Source organism: Gobio gobio (assembly GCF_949357685.1).
Source record: "Gobio gobio genome assembly, chromosome: 1".
Classification (NCBI taxonomy): domain Eukaryota; kingdom Metazoa; phylum Chordata; class Actinopteri; order Cypriniformes; family Gobionidae; genus Gobio; species Gobio gobio.
In genome coordinates, this window is record NC_137097.1 from 43,684,814 (window position 1) to 43,698,009 (window position 13,196).

The 13,196-nt window shown below is 37.0% G+C and overlaps 2 protein-coding genes across 5 annotated transcripts in view; both read right to left on the reverse strand.

Moving 5' to 3' along the window:
- Nucleotides 1-412: 412 nt before the first annotated feature.
- Nucleotides 413-1,623, reverse strand: coa3b (cytochrome C oxidase assembly factor 3b). The gene is made up of 2 exons (XM_079827225.1): nt 1,437-1,623; nt 413-773 (listed from the first exon to the last, which is right to left on the reverse strand). The coding sequence occupies exons 1-2, from the start codon at nt 1,609-1,611 to the stop codon at nt 667-669; spliced, it is 282 nt and encodes a 93-aa protein (XP_079683351.1). The 5' UTR covers nt 1,612-1,623; the 3' UTR covers nt 413-666.
- Nucleotides 1,624-3,791: 2,168 nt separating this feature from the next.
- The window catches only part of arhgap27l (Rho GTPase activating protein 27, like), a 29,153-nt gene continuing 19,748 nt past the window's right edge, over nt 3,792-13,196 (reverse strand). For all 4 annotated transcript variants that reach the window (XM_079826987.1, XM_079826986.1, XM_079826985.1 and 1 more), the window contains 10 exons: nt 11,187-11,274; nt 10,584-10,685; nt 10,097-10,195; nt 9,910-9,997; nt 9,696-9,818; nt 7,439-7,537; nt 7,016-7,093; nt 6,411-6,545; nt 5,504-5,609; nt 3,792-4,087 (listed from right to left, as the gene is read on the reverse strand). In XM_079826987.1, the coding sequence (XP_079683113.1) occupies nt 3,913-4,087; nt 5,504-5,609; nt 6,411-6,545; nt 7,016-7,093; nt 7,439-7,537; nt 9,696-9,818; nt 9,910-9,997; nt 10,097-10,195; nt 10,584-10,685; nt 11,187-11,274 (1,093 nt within the window). In that variant the 3' untranslated portion in view covers nt 3,792-3,912. The remainder of the gene's footprint in view (nt 4,088-5,503; nt 5,610-6,410; nt 6,546-7,015; nt 7,094-7,438; nt 7,538-9,695; nt 9,819-9,909; nt 9,998-10,096; nt 10,196-10,583; nt 10,686-11,186; nt 11,275-13,196) is intronic.

The window sequence follows — 13,196 nt, forward strand, 5'->3', positions numbered from 1 at the left end:
GTAATTTAATATATCTCTATGGACTAGATTTTGCAGATTTTAGGATTGTTATAAATGCAGTACAATTTTACATTATGACAATCTAAGCAAGACATTTGTTATGATATTCTCCAGATTTCTCAGAAAAATCCTGCCCTCTATATCATTCTTCTGTAATAAGCAATACATCAGTACTGTTCTTGAGAGACACATGACCAGAAAGGTTCAGTGTGTCCTGTAAACTTATCAAAATATGAGTATATACTGTGTAAACAAACTACCATCACCTCCTCATGTGACTTCCCATACTGCCATCTAGTGGAATACAATGGAATATTATAAACTTGACAATTCTGAAATGCAGAATCATGTTAAACAATAGCCAATATACGAAACCTGTCAAATTCTATTAACTTTTATTTTATTTTTAAGTCACAGTTACTAACATAAGAAAAAGCAAAGACAAGAAATTATTCAAATAAATATTTATTTTAATCATTCCTTAGTGGAAAAACGCATTCATGAAGGCATTCACATTTTGCTTTGTATCATATAATGTGGCCACTGGAAAAGATATATTCATTGACACTGGTTGCAAAAGATCCACAGTCTCAAACATCAAGACAAATGTTAACTGTCTTGCAAACATTGCACAGCTGCAGCTCCTTAAGTTCGGCATCACTAAGACTAAGAGTTGGCCCCCGTCCGAGGCCCTTTCATGATGAAGATCTTTGCCTCGTCATCAATCTCGTCCATGATTCTCTCCTGCCTGACTGAGAGAATGGTGTAGCTGACTGATGGATTGATGTAGTAGTTAAAGGTCATTACGTCACACAACTGGAGAAGATTAATAATGAATAAGCAGAAATTAAATAACTTAGTATGTGAAAATGTGCTATTAACATATTTAATGGAAACACAAATGCATAATACTGTATGGTACCATGATAATAGGCTACAATGTTTTTTTATGCCATGGAAAACATTAAGCTATTGTAAATTGGAGTACATTGCAGATTATCATGGTACAAAAATAATATGGTAATCATTAATTAACTTGATATATATCGAAGTACCATAATCAGCAGCCCCTTTGGTACACCTATGAAAAGTCACGTGACAAACAAAGGGCCACGAAAATACCAGCGTTACTAAAATGAATCATACATTTATGGAATGGCCTTCAGGGTTAGGCATTTTCTGTATTTTCTTATTACAGTGGTGGCTAATACACAGTTTTACTGTAGTAAGGATGGTATTTTAGAAGAAACTAAGGTCAAATGTTGCGCCAATAACACCAGTATGACCATTCTAAAATACCTTTGCAGAGTAGGAAAGTATGAATGGTATTTTTATAAGTTTTTTTTTAATTTAATTAAATATGCAAAACGATTATCCACTTTTGCAAATAAATCATTTGAGGCTCGGCTGTCATGTTATGAAACTATGAAGGATACATAGGCCCACCACAAAGGCTCCGATGGTCAGACCCGTGATCAAATTACGGCTTCGGATTTGTTTTGCGTGCCTTTTCCAGTATTCCAGTTCCTGCTGGCTCTTGAGGAGCTGTTTCTGTGCGGGTGTAAGATGTTTTGGCGCTGTCGAGGACGCGTCCTGAGTCTTTCCCTCCATGCTTGTTCCGTCTTCTGTGACGTTAGACGCTGCACCAATCAAATCATCCATATGCGATATACGTCAGGTGTCTCGCGGCGAACAACCAGGAGGTGTTGCTAAAACTACGAGGAATATTTTGGCTTTGCCTGATTGCACAGACAGGGTGTAGATTAAAGGGATAGTTCACTCAAAAATGAAAATTCTGTCATCATTTCAAGTTGTTCCAAACCTGTATAAATGTCTTTGTTCTGCTGAACACAGAGGAAGATTTTTGGAAGAATGTTCTAACCAGACAGTTGATGTACCATGGTGGGGGGGGGGGGGGGGGGGGGGGGGGGGGCAAGGAAGATCTGCTTGGTTACAAACATTCTTCCAAAAATTTAGGTTCAGCAGAACAAAGAGATTTGGTTTGGAACAATATGAGAGTGATTAAACGATGACAGAATTTGGGGTGAACTATCTCTTTAAGCCAGGAGTAGTTAAATTGGGAAATTTAAGTAGCTTTTTAAACAAAACAATGGCACTGATATTTAAGATATGTCAGTGCAAGTTGCTTTCAGTTAAAACAGCTCAAACATGCATTTTAGCCCGGGAATATCTTGTCTGTGGAACCGTGCATTTGTACAGAAGATAAAACTCCTTAATCTACTACTATTCCATTATGGAAGGCCAAACATAAAACAAATATATTCATAATTTATTACCTAATGAGAAAATATTCAACAAAATATAGTTAGAACTTAACTTTCTGTTAATTTTCTCTGTCTATGTATTATGGGTTAGAATTACACTTATTATTTTTCCTCTGTATTATTTACTTTTACTACTAGACTATTTATATTTAACATTTTAGTCCGTAAAAAGACTAAATAATTATAAATATAATCATAGATAGTGAAGTGCAAGAAGATATATTACATATTGTAGTGTAATACATAAAACAACAACTTATAATCACATTTTTTCACAGTTAGAAAAGTACACACTCTTGTTTAAATTGACAAACTGGTTATTGAAAGCTTGAAAATATTTCAGGGAGCAATAAACAAAGACAGGAACCGAAGAGTGAAAATGAAGGCACCATATTTATTTATAATTTCTCAAATTGCATTGATATATAGTCCAGTGATAATATCTGTTCACTATCTTAAATTGATGTACATACTTTTCATCTGACTTGCAAAATAATTATTGTATATATGCACTCTTTTAATACTAAAAACAACATTTCTTTATTATACCTTGATATATTTCCTAGATTTAAGTAATTACCAGTGTAAAAACTATGCACATATTTGCATCAAATTAAATATGGTGAAGCTGTTTTATTTACAGAATATTTATCTCTGTATTGAAATTAAACTGCTAATTATTTCTTAACCATATTTTTATATAAACAATATATGTAAAATATGTACAGCTTTAGTCTGTATCCACAATGCAAATCCACATTTTACTTTACTGCATAATGTTCCATTGTTCATTATATTCGTTTTCATACGTCTGTACATTGTACTGTCAGTATTTTATAACAATGTTAGATCTTAAAGATTAAAGATATTAGTCATACAGTTGATCGATAAAACACTTTTTTCTCAGTCTCCTCAACACTCAAGTTTATAGGCCTAGTGCTTCCTCCACATTGGTGATCAAGCACTTTTAAACCCAGGTTTCATCATCAAGATCTTTGTTCAGAGAAAAATTACAAATCAAGCAAATGTCCATACTTTTGTAGAGGACCTTTACTTGTTCATTCAACATCTGCACAGAAATCTCACAGGAAAAAGCTTGTTTGTTTGGCTAATTAAAAAATGTTGTTCCACGGGAACAGTTTTGGATGAGTAGAAATAATATACAGTATATTATTCAGTAACAAGTACATGTGCTCTGCTTATGTCTAATATCTTCAAAGCAATTGTTGCAAGTTGAGACCTCTACAACTGTCTAATCTCAAACATAAAACCATGACAAATTAGAATTTGTCTTTCTTTACAAAAAAACATCTGTCTGATCATATCAGCTGATGATCTCTTAGGGAGTTTCACAGGGCACTTATTTAATGTGACGTTTTGATTACTTCTAATAAAAAAAAAAAAATTATAAAAAAATTAAAAAATAATATATATATATATATATATATATATATATATATATATATATATATATATATATATATATATAATTTTTAGATTTTTTTTGATTGGGATAGTCAATATCCAGTAGACAGAAAACAGTTAGTAACCTTGCTCATTTATCTGGAGAAGTGATGGGAACGTTAGAAGATGGTGCCGATGGTTGTATTCTCTTCATTGTGTAATTTCATTTGGTTTGGAAAAGCTCATTGAACTCGTTAAGTATGAGCTCCACAATCTGGTTCTGAAAGACCATGTGCATGGTGATGTTGGACTCCTCCTGCGGTCTCAGCAATGTTGGGCCATACACAATGGCCATACTTTGGACAGACATGCGGTTCAGATCACCATGATCAATCACCCTGGAGGACAGATGGGTAAATGGATTTAGTGCTTCAGCAGAGTTTCTTGAATTATCTGATCACTGTTAATACCAAAGACAAGTGAAAATAACATACACTATTGCCAAAAGTTTTGGGACTCATGCCTTTACATGCACATAGACTTTAATGACACACCATTCTTAATCTGTAGGGTTTAATATGGAGTTGGCCCACCCTTTGCAGCTATAGCAGATTAAACTCTTCTGGGAAGGCTTTCCACAAGGTTTAGGAGTGTGTTTATGGGAATTTTTGACCATTCTTCTAGAAGCGCATTTGTGAGGTCAGGCACTGATGTTGGACGAGAAGACATGGCTTACAGTCTCCGCTCTAATTCATCCCAAAGGTGTTCTATCAGGTTGAGGTCAGGACTCTGTGCTGGCCTGTCAAGTTCCTCTACACCAAACTCACTCATCCATGTCTTTATGGACCTTGCTTTGTGCACTGGTGCACAGTCATTTTGGAACAGGAAGGGGCCATCCCCAAACTGTTCCCACAAAGTTGGGAGCATGGAATTGTCCAAAATGTCTTGGTATGCTGAAGCATTAAGAGTACCTTTCACTGAAACAACAAGGGGCCAAGCCCAACCCCTGAAAAACAACCCCACACCATAATCCCCCCTCCACCAAACTTTACACTTGGCACAATGCAGTCAGGCAAGTACCGTTCTCCTGGCAACAGCCAAAACCAGACTCGTCCATCGGATTGCCAGGCAGAGAAGTGTGATTTATCACTCCAGAGAACACGTCTCCACTGCTCTAGAGTCCAGTGGTGGCGTGCTTTACACCACTGTATCTGACGCTTTGCAATGCACTTGGTGTTGTAAGGCTTGGGTGCAGCTGCTCGGCCATGGAAACCCATTTCATGAAGCTCTCTGCACACTGTTCTTGAGCTAATCTGAAGGCCACACGAAGTTTGGAGGTCTGTAACTATTGACTCTGCAGAAAGTTGTCGACGTCTGCGCACTGTGCGCCTCAACATGTGCTGACCCCGCTCTGTGATTTGACGTGGCCTACCACTTCGTGGCTGAGTTGCTGTCATTCCCAATTGCTTCCACTTTGTTATAATACCACTAACAGTTGACCGTGGAATATTTAGTAGTGAGGAAATTTCACCAATGGATTAATGCACAGGTGGCAACCTATCACGGTACCACGCTTGAATTCACTGAGCTCCTGAGAGCGACCCATTCTTTCACAAATGTTTGTAGAAGCGTCTGCATGCCTAGGTGCTTGATTTTATACACCTGTGGCCATGGAAGTGATTGGAACACCTGAAGTCAATGATTTTTGGAGGAGTGTCCCAATACTTTTGGCAATATAGTGTATGTGACAAAGATGTTCATCATACTACAGACATATACCACATTAAAACTGAGCAAAAAAAAGAGGTGCATACTTTCGGAGATGTTTGAAGAGAACCTCCATGGTGTCGTGGTTGGGTAAAGGCAAGTTTCTCACCAGATCTCGTATATACGACACTTTCTGGCTGTAGTCACTCATTTCTAGAAAACAAGAACAATTCTTGATTTAATTTTTTGTTGGTCAATGACGCAGTCGTTTTCACTTGCCTCAAAATAGCAACGGGCTAACAATGCACCTGAACACACTTCGTTTTCAGATCAGCACGCCCATGGGCGAACAGATGGCCGCGAGTGTATTTTCTAAACAATGTTGCGCTGGACGTGAAAATGATAACTGTGTCGCTTGCGCCGGGTGTATGATAGGGCCCATAATAATCAAATAAGTCAAAAAGAATCATTAATCACACATTTCAAAGTTCATAATGCAATGCATCATTTAGTAAAGAATCATACCAAATCAGATCACTGTCAAAGCAAATGGTAACACTTTACAATAAGGTTATAAGGTTAATGTATTAACTAATATGAACTAACCATGAGCAATACATTTGTTACTGTATGTGTTAATCTTGCTTAACGTTAGTTAATAAAAATCCAGCTATTCATTGTTTGTTCATGTTAGTTTATTGTGCATTAACTAATGTTAACAAACACAACTTTTAAATTCAATAATGTAATAGTAAATGTTGAAATTAACATTAACAAAGATTAATAAATGCTGTAAAAGTGCAGTTTATTATTAGTAATAATTAGTAGTATTGCTAATGTTAACTAATGAAACCTTATTGTAAAGTGTAACCAAGAAAATGTACTGTACATCACTAGTTTCCATGTCAAAAATATATTATTTCTAATATCTAACAAACTGTGTTAAAAAACAAACGTGTGTATTAATTAGGTATACAATTCATTTGTTCTCTAAAACAGGACAGTTACACTCACGAATGGCAGCGATGAACCTATCAAAAAAGCTGAAGGGGAAAAGAGGCTCAGGAAGTTCACGTAGGAAAAGCTTCAAAGCTCCCGTGATCACATGGATCTCTTCCCACTGCCCGTCCTCCAGATCCAGCTCCTCTTCTACAGAAAGAAAGGCAAATACAGTTTTGTATTGTCAATGAAACAAACATTTTATGTTGATGATAAATTCATTGTTTGAAGGAGATCCACATGAATTTATTATGATTTTACAGCAGTAACCATTAATATATTTACAATATATTGACATTTATTTCTACACTCTTTTATTTTATATTTATGTCAGCACCATTTCATGGCTAGAACAGAATAGTTAAAGTACAATGACAAACAATTTAAAACAAACTCTAACCCCTTGTAAAAAAAACTATGTAAGCCCTTTCAATTTTGACATTTGATCATTTCTAAAACAATTGTCCTGGTGAGAACTTTAAAAACATTGATTAAATCAATTCAGAATAAAATTGTTGACTATAGCTGTAGCAATGGTGTTTACAGTGTGTACAGTGAAACGGTTGAAACACAATAAAAGTAATTGTGGTGATCTTTCATGATGTCTAGTTCTTGTTTACCGTGATCAGCTTTATATCGCAGCTTCTGGATGACAGCCAGGTTCCCGCTCACTCTGTAGATGCCATCTATTTTCAGACCTGCACCAGGCAAACAGACACTGACACTTTAGATGACTTTTCTTAAGGTATGTTCACACCAACAACAATAATAATTATATCATATATTTTTGTTGATTAGAAGCATGCTGCAGTTTTGCCATCCCACACTTTAAATGCTTAAGCTCCTTAAAGCGGGAAGGATTCTGATTGCCTCTCAATGTTTTTATTGTTTATCAGCTGGGAAAAATCATTGTGAAAGTGATTCCAAATGATATCGTTTCTCAGTGCTGTTATCGTTATAGTTGTGGTGTGGACTCTGCTATAATATTTAACATCCTTGGTGTGAACTCAAACTCTTTATCAGATGCCAAAATGAATGCTTACCCCTTTTCTCAACAGATCTGATGCATTTTTCCATAAACTTGGGCACGGTTGTGTTTTCCCGGTGACAGAGGGTGTCTAGGTGGCAACCAAACACATTCTCTGTAAACAAAGTAACAAATTGAAAGTTAAAAGGATTTACTATAGTACAACATAAAGTGAATATTAAATAGTTCATGACTGTCAACTTCTCATTGATATCTGCTTGAATTAATTGAGTCTTCTACAGTGTTGGGAAGGTTACTTTGGAAATGTAATAGGTTACAGATTACAATGTAAAATGTAATAAGTAGTGTAACTATTTCAATTACTTTATTAAAGTAATGTTACTGAGAACATTTGATTACTTTTTGATTACTTTTCTAAATTTCTAACGAATGTTTTCAACTTTCAATCATTTTCAAATATTTAACCTCTAAAAAACAGGTTATATTCCACCTAAAATATTGTTTAGACTCAATTACCAATCATTGTGTAGTTAAAGGATTAGTTCACCCAAAAATGAAAATTCTGTCATTAATTACTTACCCTCATGTCGTTCGACACCCGTAAGACCTCCGTTCGTCTTCGGAACAGAAATGAAGATATTTTAGTTGAAATCTGATGGCTCTGAAAGGCCTCCATTGGCACAATGCACGGTTCACTCTCAAGACCCTTAAAAGGTACTAAAGACGTCGTTACAAAGTCCATCTCACTACAGTGGTTCTAAAATAACTTTATGAATCAGCGAGAATAGTTTTTGTACGCAAAAAAACCCTAAATAACGACTTATATAGTGATGACAATTTCAAATCACGGCCTCATGAAGCTTCGAAGCGTTATGAATCAGTGAGTCGAATGAGCAGTTTGGATCGCCAAATTTCAGCAGTTTGGCGGTTTGACACGCGATCCGAATCATGATTCGACTCACTGATTCATAACGCTTCGAAGTTTCATGAGGCCGTGTTTTGAAATTGTCATCACTATATAAGTCGTTATTTAGGGGTTTTTGCGCACAAAAACTATTCTCGCCGATTCATAAAGTTATTTTAGAACCACTGTAGTGAGATGGACTTTGTAACGACGTCTTTAGTACCTTTTAAGGGTCTTGAGAGTGAACCGTGCATTGTGCCAATGGAGGCCTTTCAGAGCCATCAGATTTCAACTAAAATATCTTCATTTGTGTTCCGAAGACGAACGGAGGTCTGACGGGTGTCGAACGACATGAGGGTAAGTAATTAATGACAGAATTTTCATTTTTGGGTGAACTAACCCTTTAAATAGCTCTAATTTTGCAATTCAAAATGGGACAAACTAAAAGAGAGATTTGTCCAATAGGTGGCGCTTAAAGGTGTAGTGTGTAGTATTTATGAGGACCTTACATAATGAACTGTTATGTTTTTATTACCTTAGAATGAGCCATTTCTATCTACATACACCGCGGGTCCCCTTACAGTGAAGTCGCCATTTTGTGCCGCCATGTTTCTACAGTAGCCCTAATTGGACAAACTGCTCTACAGAGCGCTAGTTACTCTCTGCTGTCTCAGACGACCACATCTTTGTCCTGTGTCAGCCACCGTAGCTTCTCTATGTGCTTCAAAAAGGAAGGGATGAACTGATAGGCTGTTTACAGTGCACCTTTAAGGTTAAAACTCATCATAGGAGATGCTTCCTCGGGTTCGACATCGAAACCTTTGATGTCGTTAGCATTTTAATATACATATGTTATTATTTACAATAACATATTTTGCACTGAACTGTTATATTTGCACCCTTTTCTAATTCCTGGATGAAATGATTTTTCTGTGATTTCCAACGCATTTTTATCATGCGCCATGGTGGCAACTCTCAGACAGGTTGTAGCCTAAAGCTTTCAGCGGCAATGTGGACTGATGTAATTGGCAGACGTGATGCAAGAGAGCTCAAACAAGAAAACCAATCCAAAGAATAGCATTGCTTTACTAAACAGCCTTTCAATAGCAGGAGGCACCGTGCACATCAAAAACAGGCAAAGCAACAAATTAATATTATTCAACATATCCTAGCTTTTTACGGAAAATATTCAGATGTAGCCCGCTTTGTAATCATTAACATTTTCATAAGTAACTGTAATTGAATTACACATTTTTTCTCAGTAACTTTAACGAATAACAGTTACAATTATTTTGTGATTAAATTACATAACTCATGTAACTAGTTACCCCCCAACACTGGTCTTCTATATATGTATGGACTAAACAGTGTCACTGATTAATGCTGAAAAGCAAAAGTTGATACTAACCTTTGATGTAGCCCTTCTCTTTGACTGACTGCAGGGTGGGCCGCCTCTGGAGGAACTTGCGTAGCTTGGTACGGACACGGCCCTGTTCTATGTCTATGCTACTTGTGGAACTCAGTCTTGTTGCTATAAGAAAAATATGTAAAAACACAAAGATGCTGAATTAAGTCATTAATAACCGTGATGTACTTGATGTGCATCTGATTCAGTTCCTCACATTCAGTCTTCTTCTCTTTATCTGCAGGCAATGGAGATTTTTCTGGGATTTCTTCCACTTCATCCTCTGAGTAATGGCCATGGTCATGCTGTGAAAGATCACAAAAATATTTTCAACATCATTTTCAGCAAATGTGATGGGGTATTTTCTGTTATACTGTTTGTGGCCAGCATGGGGCAGCACTTACCAGAAGTTTGATAGTGTCCATAATGATCTTGTGCCAGTCATGTATGATGCTGTCTGTGTCATACTGTATCAGATACTCAGTGCCGTGACGTGTCTTGAGCTGCTCAGTGACAATAGACAGTATTACATGCTTTAATATTAAAAATATGGACTGTATATGCTTACCACAAAATCTCTAAAGGGCAAAAGTCAACAATTATTGCCAGCAAAGCAATATCAAAGCTATAAATGAAAATATTTGTGCATAAGATAACATACTTCCTGGCTTTACCACACCTTAAACTGCAACACATGTTCTTAATAGCGTAAGAGTTTAAGCAGCATTTATGTTTTATTGTCAAAACAAAGGTCACCAGTCACACTGGCCTATTACTAAACTGATCACAATAGAAAATATGAATTCCTGGAAAAGCAATGTAATACATTTCACAGTATGCAAGTCCTTTGTTAATTTATTTTCAGAGACTGAACTGAGTCACAGTGATTACCTCTAAAACATTCTTCTTGCTTGACTTTTCTTTAGACGCCCATGACAAAGTCGCTCCTTTCAGTTCCACTGTGTACTCTGGGACAATCTGATTGGACTTGGTCTGCAGGAGTCAACCAATGGCAATCAGTTTATAAGAAAGTTGCTTGATTAAAAAAACAGACCGCATAGGTGCTATGTGATTTGTCTATATCCACACTGTACCAGACCATCTAGGCGTGTCAAAAAACAAAAAATGGCTGATATTCAATTCTACACTATTTTGTCTAAAAATGAAATGCTAAAAACCAAGTGTTTACAAGTAAATTTAGGCATCACAACATAGAGTATGAAAAATGTATATTCATTGTGAGATCTGATTTAAAGATTACATTTAAAAATTTTTATTAAATTATCATCTTTTAAAAGATTTAAAAATAATTGCAAAGGAAATCTAAATGTAAAAATAGAGGAAATGAGCATGTAGAATTAAATATAAACCAGGCTATATATCCAATATCAACTAGGATATTTTTTTAAAAAAAGAACAAATATCAGCCGATAAGTGATTTGTTACTGATCTATTGTGTATCCCAAATTAAGTAAACAGATCAGGTGAACTTACAGACATCCCAGCAGGTGTAAATTTAGGGTCTTTGTGGAAAGTGAGTATGCCATCATGGAGAACGGTCCACGACTGTGCCCAGTTCTTCCTGCACAGACAGCAGCAGGGAATTCAGAGCAGAGATACATAACACACTTTAAAGATCAAACTCTGTTTAATCTTACTCTATTCACAGCATATGTGCAATATATATGAAAGGGAATCTTTATGTAAACTCTCTGTGGCATTAAGCAGGGCAGGGCCGAGAGCTGTTGGAGTGAATGGTAATGAGCACCGGTCACACCGGTCTCGGGTCCCACGGAGGAGCTCGACAGTGACAACAGTGCAAGAAGCTAAAGGACCAGGCATGGGACTTTTGCTGAATTTGGAACTGCATACTAGCATACTGCTCTTACTATTTTTACCATATCTTTCTATGACAGGAGGAGTAAGAGTAGTATGCTAGTATGCGGATTTAGCATTTATGTTGTGTTTATATGTGGCAGTTGTCCATGAGGGGGTGCCGCTTCCTTTAGTTTTGTTGTTTGTTTATTTTGCTATTAAAATTACATAGAACACATTACTCGTCGGTTCCTGCCTCCTTCCCTGAGCCTTGAACAATGAAGTGCGTAAAGAAACGCAGGGTTTCCCAAACCAGGGTTCATGACTTGATGAGAAGTTAATAATTAACTAAATCATAAAAAAACACTTTCTAAAAAGAGAAGAAATATTTTATTTGTTTACCTTCATGTCAAAGAACCATCAAAATGCATGTAATTAATATTACTACTGAAATTAATCAAGTAAATAATTTAGATTAAAGGAGTTCGGTTCAGTTTGGGGTGCCCAATCCTGTTCCTGGAGATCGACCTACCTGCAGAGTTCAGATCCAACACACCTGTCTGTAATTATCTTTAATTAGCTGCTTCAGGTGTGTTGGATCAGGGTTGAAGTTGAACTTTGCAGGAAGGTAGATCTCCAGGAACAGGATTGGGCACCCCTGCCCTGGCCTAAGGCCTAGTCCACACGTACACGGGTATTTTTATAACCGGAGTTTTTCCTCCTCCGTTTTAAAAAAAAATCGCGTCCACACAAGCATGGTTTTAAAAAAATCTCCGTCCACATGAAAACGAAAAACCGCGCTATGATTGGCTGCTTGATTTCCACATGGGTCCCATCCACGGCACCGATGCACTGAGGGATGCCATGGGCTCAGTGAAACCCTTCTACAAGTTTACTTTGGAATCAGTGACAGGTAACTGTATATACACAGGGGCAGGGCTCAAGTGGACTGAAGCTTCACACACTTGCCTTACTATGTTGTATTATTGTATTCTGGCGCCTCTGTTCTGCAATACAATGAGATAACTGCGCATGTATCTGTATATACGGTATGTAATAAGCGCTGTTAGCAGAGTTATTAAAAGTTACGTCCGCCATTGCATAGACTCCACTCATAAACAAAAGCGATAACGGCGCACATTTCGACTTAACAAGCCGAAATCTCCGGTTTCACCGTCTACACGACAACGCTGTAACCGGAGTTTCTAAAAAACTTCACCCTGGCCGGAGTTTTCAAAAAAGTCCGGTTTCAGTAACCGGATACTGCGTTTGCGTGTGGACGAACAGCCAAACCGCGTAGAAAAAGCTGCGGTTTTGAAAATACCCGTGTTCGTGTGGACAGGGCCTAAGGTAAAACATAAAAACTAAGGGTACGTTTACACATCAGCGATGTACTAAAAACGGAATCCAAGTTTTTCCTTCTGGTTTTTCACATACAGACGACAACGTTGTCAAAACGATCCCTGTTCACACACATCCGCAAAAACTACTAAAAACAAAGTTTTTTGCTGCCAGGCCAGTAGTTGGCCATGTCACTTGTCACTTTGTAAAGAGACACTCCCCACCTATAGACTGAACACGCAATACTCATGCGCATGACTTCACCATTTTCACAAATTCATGTTTTTGTAGTTTACATGGAGACGATAAAGGTAGCATTTGCAAAAACTTGCGATTTTAGGCCCCCAA